General features: G+C 35.8%; 1 protein-coding gene across 4 annotated transcripts in view; it reads left to right on the plus strand.

Moving 5' to 3' along the window:
- The window catches only part of LOC109535454 (arylsulfatase B), a 28,746-nt gene extending 17,591 nt beyond the window's left edge, over window positions 1–11,155 (plus strand). For 3 of the 4 annotated variants that reach the window (XM_048663922.1, XM_048663918.1, XM_048663927.1), the window contains 5 exons: window positions 4,554–4,780; window positions 6,226–6,481; window positions 6,998–7,155; window positions 7,657–7,792; window positions 9,919–11,155. In XM_048663922.1, the coding sequence (XP_048519879.1) occupies window positions 4,556–4,780; window positions 6,226–6,481; window positions 6,998–7,155; window positions 7,657–7,792; window positions 9,919–10,826 (1,683 nt within the window). In that variant the 5' untranslated portion in view covers window positions 4,554–4,555 and the 3' untranslated portion in view covers window positions 10,827–11,155. Of the gene's footprint in view, window positions 1–4,351; window positions 4,421–4,553; window positions 4,781–6,225; window positions 6,482–6,997; window positions 7,156–7,656; window positions 7,793–9,918 lie in introns of those variants that run through there. The other variant, XM_048663921.1, reaches the window with a different exon arrangement.

Here is an 11,155-nt window from a genome sequence, read left to right on the forward strand (position 1 = left end):
TTACATCCGTTTTTTAAATACAAGGTCTTATAACTGCCATTTTTATCAGTTAATTGGTAATATCTTCGCTTTAAATTTACTGTAATTATCTCAATTATGTGTTAATATAATTGAGCCAACTGGAAACTGATTATTACACAACAGCTTATAATAAATGTTTATTATATACAATTGTGTCGATTGTGTATCAAAAGAAAAAATATGTAAATATCGATTGTATATTCGGAATATGAATGCTAACACGTATTACTGCTTCAACTAGATTTGTACATAATTGTTCTACACTTGAATTCACTAAATAAAATTCCATCAGTCAAGTCCAAGGTCACAAATTTACAGTAATTCTTTGTTCGCTGCAACGCAAATTATGTTTCAATTTGTCTAATAGCAGGAGATACATTTGAACTTAAGAACAGATAAGCCATGACGGTTAAATTGTGATTAGTTGTAATGCAACGTGAGTTTCTTACATATTGACCTCTACACGAAGTCCGCCTCATTTTAAAAGGTTTGACTGTCAAAAAAAGTTAATTTTTCGTTGTATTCGACAAGTACTAGTTTTTAAAGCAAGTGGAGAACTTTAGAACTGTTTTGTAATTCCCTGAAAAGGAGTCTTTTTAGTTGAAATCCTCCCGCGGCTACCCAACTTTACGTTAATCAACTCTGAGGCACCCTGAAGAAATAAGATAACGAGTCAGCCTTAAGTTAGTAAAATAATTACTCGCCCTAATGAATATTGCATATGAAAATGCATTCTCAGGACATTAGAACAAAATAACCACAAATATACTAAAAGGTCATTATAAGTACAAAGAAATAAACGGAAGGTTCTCGCCTTCAGATCGGCAATTTATTCCAATATTTTTATGAATTAAAATTTAGTGTCATTTTTATTTACATGGCTTGTTTCCATACTTACCATAAACATAAGAAAAGTGATTTTGAAAAATATTATATACCGTTTTCAATTCTACAAATTTTCGTCCGCCACGCTTCACTTGCACTGCAAATGGCACATCCAAAACTTTAAAATATCCCAAAAAGATGTAAAATTCAATCGCTTAATGGAAACTTTATGATGAAGTCTTGAAACGCAAACTTGTCACATTTTAAAGTTGAAAATAAAATTTTCGTTGTGATTGATCAAACTTGTGATAAAGTAAATTATACAGGGTGACCCAACGGGAATCGCCGCGATTAATATCTGACAAACTATAATTAGGAGAAATTGGAGAGTGTGCAGAAGTCATTGGGGACAAGCGATCTAAAATATCTCCAAGATAGCCACACTTCCGGTTATACTGGAAGAAGGTATCAACTTGCTTGTTTTACATGGAACACCGTATATACTATTACATTTTGAAAATCTACTCCAAATTCTAAATATATTTCGTGAATAATATTATATACCTAACCGCTTCGATATATTTGATGTAAACATTACAGTTGCAGCCACTCGAATAATTATTGATGTTTCCTATAAGGAAATATGTGCTACTTACTCTCAGTCGCATTTATTGTTGAAAAGGACTTACTTTAATGGATTTTCGACAACATTTTGATAACTATTAATAGAAAGTGTATATATATGTACAAAATAAGTTTTAAAATGGCATTGAGAAAACCGCCCTAAATAATTTTTTTTCAAATGAACCCCTCTCCCCTTTTGATAATTTTATCGTACTCAGTACTATAAAGAAGATTTCCAGAAGTGTTTAGTTTTCGAAATATTGTCAATTTAATGTTTTCATATGGCTATTTTATCTCATCTCATTAGTCTATTTCGTTTTTGACTTTGTCATCCGGGCATCTACAAGTTCACTTCCTATCCGAATGTTTTTTGTGAAACGTATTTATGCAGTAGAGACGTTCTTTGCTGAGAAAGTTTAGCATCTTTTGTCCTCCATGGTTTCGCATGCACGGTCACTCTGAAGGAATGCTCCCGGCTGTCATATGGAGTGTTGAAAAATTGCGTAATTACTTAGAGGGAGTACATTTGGAGGTGATAACTGACTATCATTCTTTTGTAGTTACATAACTTGAAGGATCCTCAGGGGCGGCTTGCTCGCTGGGCTCTTGGGCATCAACCGTACGACTTCAAGTTCATCCATAGGAAGGGTAAAAATCACGTTGTATCCGATTTCCTCTCTAGGTCGGTGAGCAGGCACCAGCAGATGTTTCACAGACTGGAGGAACATCCTGAGAAATTTTCTTCTTGTTCTCTGAGTTCTCAAATTCCACGAATCGTTGGAAACTGCTAGTCCCCAAAGGTCACCAAAAAGTTCTTCTCCATCAATGTCACGACATACCAAATTCTGGTCACATGGTATCTTTAAGACGTTTTGGAGCATTGCCGAACGATTCTATTGGCCTCGAACTAAATATGTCCGCAGTTGTCAAGTTTGTGCTCAGGATAAAATCGAGTCAAATACTCCTGTTGGAATAATGGGAAATTGACTCCTAATCACTCAACCTTCCTTGGCAGTTCATCAACCTCGATTTTATCCTCCCCTTATCTCGCTCAAAGCAAGACAATACCTACATCCTGGTTTGTCACGGAAATATGTAGTCCTGCTTTGTGTCACTCAGCTAATTCCAAACCCTTAGTGAAATTTGTAGAACAAGAAATATTTATGGTGTACAGAGCTCCACAACACTTAACCTGTGACAATTGCATCCCCATTAAATCCAAAGAATTAGTTAGTCCCTGTCTGACAAGTATAACGTCAATATATTTTACAGCACATCTTACTATCCTCGATAGGATCAGACAGAGCGGACTAATCGGGAGGTGAAAATCATGTTGAAGTCCTACGTACAACAAGACCATCGCCGTTCATGGGAGGATATCTTGCCGGCCATTGGTTGTGCGATACGGACAGCACGTTTTGTTTGGGAACGACTTGGTTCCCGGAGTTTCGTCAACTAGTACTGGGCCGCAGCATTTTATCGGCCCTTTCCACCTATCGGAATTGATACAATTTGCGAATACGTCCTGTTACGTATGTTGTGGGAGAAAAATAGGAATCTCGCTCCTATCTTGGCATCAAACTCTCCGAGTGTGATGGATGAGGTGGTGTTTTCTGACTTTTTCGCGGTAGACAAGTCTTCATTGAATTGTTCTAATTCTTCATCAGTCGATGTGGAAGTAGGTGCATATGCAAATAGTTAGTAGACTGACACGGGCGACCAACTTGATAATCACGTATATCACTCTACCTGATATAGATTTGGTCTTGATGACTAGATATTTCCTTCTTTTGTCAATGAGCAGAGCCACGCCGCCAATATGCGAATTGGAATAATAGGTGGCCTGACTTAAGGATGGTACTAGGTTCTCCCTTTAGCCTTGTCTCACTGGTTCCACTCACCTTCCATTTGACGTTACTCAGTTCGTGTTATAAACAGGCGAGGTGTTCTTCACTTCTGATGGTACGGATATTATATACTGCAGCATATAAAGTGTGCCTTAGCTTGTCTCTTTCTCTAGGTTTGTGGCCCCTGCCCCCAGATTACATTAGGTAGGCTGACATTTCGGTGCAAGATTCTGAACTTTTAGTTTTGCTTGGCTAAGGTATACTTGTTTTGAATTTCGACATTTCCATTTAGGGAAGGTTTGGGTCTATTTAGAGAATTGAATTTTCTCAGACGAAATAACGGTTATAAAGTCCTCACTCGGTCGTCAGAGCCTTGTTTGTAACGGTTTGTAACAGGTAAACCTTGCTATTTGATATCTGTCAAAGGTAAACGTCATCCGAAGCGTTTTTGTATTAGTTGAAGTTTTGCCATTTTGGAATATGGATCGTTTAACTGTCGAAAAACGCGTAAAAATTATTAAATGTTACTATAAAAATGGTTATTCTGCTGTATCAACGTTAGGGCTTTACGAGCAGATTACGGTCGACATAATCGACCCACAGAACAAACAATTTCGAACACATTGGAAAAATTTTAAGAAACTGGATCGGTTACTGATATTGTAAGGCCTGTGCATCATCGCAACATATACGGCTCATTGTGGCGAATTTTGCAATTGGATTTGAAGCTCCATCTGTACAAAGTCCAACTGACTCAAGAACTTAAGCCTCAAGGCCATGGGTAACGCAGAACATACACAAATTGGGGGATTGACGTTGTCTTTATCTATGGATTGAACAACAAGCCGTTGATGATGATCTTTCGAACCGAATTTTCTTCCGCGATGAGGCTCATTTTTCGTAAAATTCATAAAATTTTCGTCTCCATCTGAATACTGTATGTGTTTTTTTTACTTTACTTTCCCTAGCATAAAATGGATAACCCTGTATTAGCAGGGTGCTCCACTTGCAGGTGACGTTGACTTTGGAGAAGGAGAGGCTATGAAAGTCGCGTCACTTCCCTATTGTATCATAAAGCTAATCTATGATACCTACACCTCGAGGTATTAAATTATGGTATTTATTGTGTTAGTTATACCATACCCGGGTAGTTGATAGAATAGCTGAGATAAAATTAACTATTGAGCTGAAGGCTGTATAAAATCAAATTATTATTTATGGTATTCATTGTTATAGGGATGCAGCACTTGCTGATTCTTGAACCAGAACCTTGGGGAATGCCTCTAAATGAAACCTTATTGCCTCAGCACTTGAAAAGGAACGGTTACGTAACGAGGGCCATTGGAAAATGGCACTTAGGATTTTACAAAAAGGAATATACGCCCACCTTCAGAGGATTTGATAGTCACTACGGTTATTGGCAAGGCTTTCACGATTATTATGATCACACAATCCGAGCTACGGTAATTATCTACCAAGTCAGGGGTGGAGGATAACATTAAATTCCGGATTTTAAATTCTGATCACCTTTGTTGACTCTGACATGAAATACGTATAAGATTTACGTTTTCTCGATGCAATTATTTGATGAACAGATTTCGGTGAAATCGTTTTCACAATTAAATCAAAATTTTATTGCACGACTGCCATCATATCACAAATACAGCCATTAACTAAACAACCAATTAGCTTCACAATGCTTATAGATGTTTAACGATTGCTTATAGCCCAAGTTTGGAGCTTAAAATTGTTTATAGCTTGAGTCATTTTTGTTTAATGAGTATTAATTATAGAAACAAATAACAACGAAGATGGTTATTTTTTTAATGAATTACTCTAGAATGTGATTTTAATATTTATATGTAGGTATAAAGCATAAGCCACATCATGCATATTGTATATAAATAGATTATCGTCGTTTCCACTTTTGGAGTGAAAATTATTTTTTACAAATTTGGTATTAGAACAAAGCTATATTTCCATTAAATCAAGGTATACAGAGTTTCAGGAATTATTTGAGCGTCTAAAATTCAACGTTCAACTTAGCAAATTTAGAACCCACATTTTGATAAAACTTTTTTTCAGTTTAAAACTCAACATATTTTTTCGTATTTAGTTCAACATTACTTCCGCAATAGCTGATTTTAAAGAAATTTGACTTTCCTTTTTTGGTATGTCTACTTAGTATAATCCATTTTTGTAGATAACTCTTTATACAATTATAGTAAGTATTTTAACAATTTTCAGTGGCGTTGTTACCAAAAATGAAATTCAATTAACGATTCTGATTTTGGGAAATAATTTATGACTAATAAGAGTAATCAAGAATACACTGATGCGTTTGATTTACGGGCAACATTCTCTTGAAATAAAATATTTTTGATTGTCTTTTATCTATTGGTCAAACTTTTACCAGAACTAATTTAAAATTAGGAGTATTTTCTAAATTATAAAGAAAATAAAAAAAATCTATTAAAATCTATTTGTATCAACGAGCAAACAATGCACAAACATCATTGTATTCGCAAATACTACACACAACTCAATTTCAGAAATCAATGTTAAGTGTACGGTCTTTATTTATAAACAATCTGGAGAAAGTGTAAACTTTAGTACAAAAGCAACCAGTTATATTTAAAAAAATCGCAAAATTAACTATGATCATTTGGATTATTCAACTGGTAAATTTTACAACTCAATTAATCACCATCAACAAAAATAATTAGAAAATACCTATACTTTTCGTATTAATATTTTACCGGTTGGGATCAACACAGTGCCTTTGGCTATTCATTGTGTATGCTGGTGTAAAGCTGACGATACCGATTTTTTCATTTCAAACAGTAATTTCACGTGTCAATCAAATCTAGTGAATTGAACGTCTCATAATGCAAAATATTTGTTTTAGTATTCCAAAGAATATGGGTACGATTTTCGTCGCAATATGACTGTAGACTGGGATGCCAAAGGCAAATACTCAACGACGCTCTTCACTGAAGAGGCAGTAAAGCTGATTCGTGAACATGATACCAACCATCCAATGTTCATGTATTTCGCTCATCTGGCTGCTCACGCTGGTAACGATCAGGATCCTCTTCAAGCACCCGATGAAGAAATTGCGAAATTCGCTCACATTAAAGATCCGGAAAGAAGAATTTATGCAGGTACGACAAGTATAATTTTTACACTTTTAATTTTTTTGTCGTATGTATAATGATTTAAAAAAGTAGCAGAAGGAAATAAACAGTCACACACACTCATTATGAAGTGAAGTTATGGTTGTACTTCATATCAGGTTCTGCTTGCAGCCTACGGATGCAGCCTTTATCTATTAGTGCCATTTAGTTACCCCGATCAAAAGGGATTCTGTTTTCTCATGAACTGCGTATTTTAATCAAAGGTAAATTATGTAATTTTACCCTTGAATATTAAATATGGCCAAGCATTTTCGAGAATTACGACGAGTCGAAAGCGCTTGGCCATCTTTAAAAGTCATGAGTCAAATTACATCATTTACCCTTGATTAAAATCTTCACACTTCATTACAAAACAAAATTTACTTTGATTGGAGTTTCTTCAGTTTGTACAGAGCCGCTTTCTTCCCCTATTTAGTTTCCCCTACTGATTGCAATCCGATCCGGATAGATATTTAAGAAATAATCGCATTTAATTTATTTCAGCTATGGTTTCTATGTTGGACAAAAGTGTTGGATCAGTAATAACAGCACTACGTGAGAAACACATGTTGGAAAATTCAATTATTGTTTTCATGTCTGATAATGGAGCTGCATCAGATGGAATTCATGCAAACCACGGATCCAACTATCCATTCAGAGGAGTAAGATTTATAAAAAAATTCATAAACTTAATCTATACCGAAACACCGCATATCCTCAATAAGTTTTCTGGGGCCTATAGTCGCTACTGAAACTAAACTATTGCTAAACTATCACTGGTCCAACCCTTGAGTGCAAGAGATTTATTGAGGCTTCCTAAAAACTTCTAGTTATTGGTGGGTAGTTGCCTTTCCATCGTTTATACAAGCGGCCTGATTATCCACGGGCTAAGATAACTGAGTTTCTCATGTAATATGAAACCTTTGTATATGTGTGTGTTGTGTAAAAGAACTTTTTCTGCATTGAATCTATCAAATTTTGATGATTTTGGTGCGCACATTTCCGATTTTTCGCAAAATTAATTTTTCTGTTCAAATAAGCATGTTGGAAGTAACACAGTGGACATAAAAATGTCCTTTCAGTAATTATACAACTAAATTTAGGTTTTGAAGACATCCGTTATTTTAAATTTAAGAATAAAAATTAATTTTCTTAAATTTTAGATCAAAAGTTCCAACTGGGAAGGTGCAATGAGGAATATTGCTGCAGTTTGGAGTCCACTTATTAAGAAACCCAAACGCGTTTCTAACAACTTAATGCATATATCTGATTGGCTTCCAACATTATTTACTGCAGCAGGTAATATATATTTAATAAAACATTAAAGCATGATACTTAGAATGGAGCGATTTGGAGCAAGGAAAATGTTTCAGGAAGTTATGGAACTATCAAGAAAATATTAATTCAATCTGGTTTTCGGCAAAGGTTCAAATGTAAAATATAATTCATTTTTTCTTAGTGGACAATTACATCTGTTAGAACCTACAAAGGCTACATTTGATATCATTCTAACTTAAATCGAAGAGTGTTTTCAAAGGGAGGGTCTGCTAGTTTGAAACTTTACCGTTTTCATTAAATGTTATATTTTCTACTTTTTTTTACTTAGTTACCCACACTTTTTCTACTGTGCTAAATTATCGGAACTTAAATTTCCACATAAGTCCAGTTGTATTCTCAAAAATACAACGAACTCGCTATCCGACAGAATCAACTAATGTCGTCTAAAACCTATTTAATGATTGAGTTACATATTTATACTACCATAATGTGGATAAACTAATCAAAAAAAATTATCGTCGTTTCTCATTCAAATATTACGACTAGTGACAAAGCACTATATTTCAATAACTTTTGTAAATAATTGTGGTTATTTATTACGTAAGATAGTGCAAGTGTAGAAGTTCGCCAACCTCAGGCACCCCCAGGACCGGTTTCGAGCCTATTAGCGAATCACCCAATGCAATCACAAAGGGACGGAACTTGAACTACTCCTATTATATGGCGACGCCGAATTCAAGTGTAGGTTCAGCGATCTCCAATTTCAGGCTAAACCTAGCTGATGATAGCTAATAGGCTCGAAACTTGTCCTGGGTGTGCCTGAGGTTGGCGAACCTCTAAACTTGCACTATCTTACGTAATAAATAACCATAATTATTTAGAAAGTTTTTGAAATATAGTGCTTCTTCACTAGTCGTAATATTTGAATGAGAAACTATTATTTATTTTTTTGCCTAGTTAAACTACATTATGGTAGTAAAAATATGTAACTCTATCATTAAATAAATAAAGAAGAGAGATATACACCCACGCATAATAATTACCATTGCCTAGCTAAACACCAATAGCTACACACCCATGAAAGTAGCAGATACGCTGTCCGAGAAAATACCCGTAGCAACTGAATAAGAGAGGGAGACAGTCTAAGCTCCACCCTATTCCACATAATGATGGGCGAAATTATCACAGAGGTCAAGAAGATGGTGGTAGGATATAGGATGGAACACAAAGTTCGAGCAAACAGCGACGAGCAAAACATAGTATCTAACTAAGGAGCCGAGCCCTTAGCCATAGCCAAGGAGCCGAGCATATGCAGACTCGTCGTATATGGAAAGAGTGTTGAACAAGTGACTAATTTTAAAAAGCTAGACGTCAATATAACAAGCAGCAGGGACTTGGAGAAAGAAGTGAAAGTACAAACAATAAAAGCTTTGTTGATATTGGGTTATCTGCGCAATATCATATGGAGAAACAAGTACATATATGTCTGTCGAGGGCAAGCCAAGAATATACAAAACCTGTGTAAGACCGATCATGACATACGCTATCGAAACCAAAGCAGAGAACGCCACAACGACGCGACTTCTCAGAACAGCAGAGATGAGAGCTCGGCGTCTCGCAGCCTGTTATGCCTGCAGTTTGCGACACCACAATAGCAGCGTTGCCATTAGAACAGTGCGACAATCAAGGTATGGTGAGATGGGACCGCAATAGAAGAAGAGAGTGGAGAGACCATGTGGGCAGGATAGACAATAGTCTATCCTGCCCACATGGTCCTGCCCCGAGTCTATTAAAAATTGCGCACCGGTATTGAAAAGACCTCCTGGAAGACCTCTACCCCAATAGGATGACACGACAGATGGATCGCGGCCTCTCAACTACGGTTGTAATCGCCAAGGACAGGATGCAATCCTACAATAAAGAAGAAAATATTTGATATTCACCATATTAAGATTTTATTGACAATTTTCCATTTAATGGCATGCAGTTTTTCACCATAATAATGTAAAACACTTTATTACAATTGGTGTTGCAAATAAAAGTAAACAGTTTGAATAACTTGGTATGAATTATAAAGAATATTTTTGTAAAGTTCTAATCCCAACCGTTTACAAAGTTTGTCTGATATAAATAATTTTAATTTCCAGGACTGGATCACTCCCAGCTGTCTTCCTCTTTAGATGGCAGGGATCAATGGAAGGCCATTTCTGAAGCTGAGTCATCTCCAAGAACCGAAATTTTACACAATATTGACGACATTTTCAATACTAGATCTATTAGGCAAGGAGATTGGAAGTACATTTATGGTTCTAGTGGTAAAGCAGATGAATGGTACGGAAGCGTCGGCAAAGATGCTCTGTATCATTACGACAAAGATTCTGTGATAAATAGTCCCGTGGGTACTGCCATTTCAGGAGTAATAACATATCAGCAAATCAAGGAGAAAAACGACAAACTATCAGGACATAAAAGTGAGAACTTTTCTGTTTCAATATTAGATACTAAAGAGATTGAAAACCTTCGTAAAGAGGCAACAATTGTATGCAGGAAACCCACACCTGAAAACGAACTGGAAAACAATCAATGTAACCCGATCATATCGCCATGTCTATTCAATATTAAAGATGATCCTTGCGAAGTGGTTAATCTAGCGACTCAGCGGCCATTGATCGTGATCACTTTAGAGCAGGAAATTATTAAGTACAGAAATACCGCTCGCGACCCCATTAATATCCCCAGAGATCCAAATGCCGACCCAGCTAAGTACAATGGAGTGTGGACAAATTGGCAAGATATTGAAGTAATATCTGAAAAAATTCAATTTAGAAGTTTATCTCACCTCGCAATTGCTCTAATATCTGGTGCATGTGTAGCTGTAGGCCTAATAATGGTAGTACTGCTGACGTTGACGTGTAGAAAAGCTCCCAAAAGAAGCAACCCATCACTATATGAGCCGGCGCCATTTACCGAAATGGAATGCAAATCCGATAACAGATTTGAAGAACGAGAAAAGCAATTGCGGACTAGCTTGAAAGATGAGTTTAGAGAAGTTTAGTGTGATAATGAGCATTATGGATATTTTTAATTATAAATATTCTTTAGTGCAGAAAAGTTGGATGCTTCGAACATTTTCACATTGGAAAATGATTCATTGAACGCTTCGTAGAAATAGTTAACTTATTGTACAAATTTTTTATTCATTAAAACGGGTAACTTCCTAAGAATATTTTATTTTAAGGTTTACTGTGTTTTACTGACAACTGAACTGAAACAAAAACTTGTACTAATTACCATGTGTTCGGATTCATGTAATGCCTCATATTTTGATTATTTAAAATTGTGGATAAATCCAAGTCACCACCCAATAAACTACATGTCAATGTT

Source organism: Dendroctonus ponderosae, unplaced genomic scaffold (genome assembly GCF_020466585.1).
Source record: "Dendroctonus ponderosae isolate FM_Combo_2020 unplaced genomic scaffold, Dpon_F_20191213v2 Dpon_F_20191213_1, whole genome shotgun sequence".
Classification (NCBI taxonomy): domain Eukaryota; kingdom Metazoa; phylum Arthropoda; class Insecta; order Coleoptera; family Curculionidae; genus Dendroctonus; species Dendroctonus ponderosae.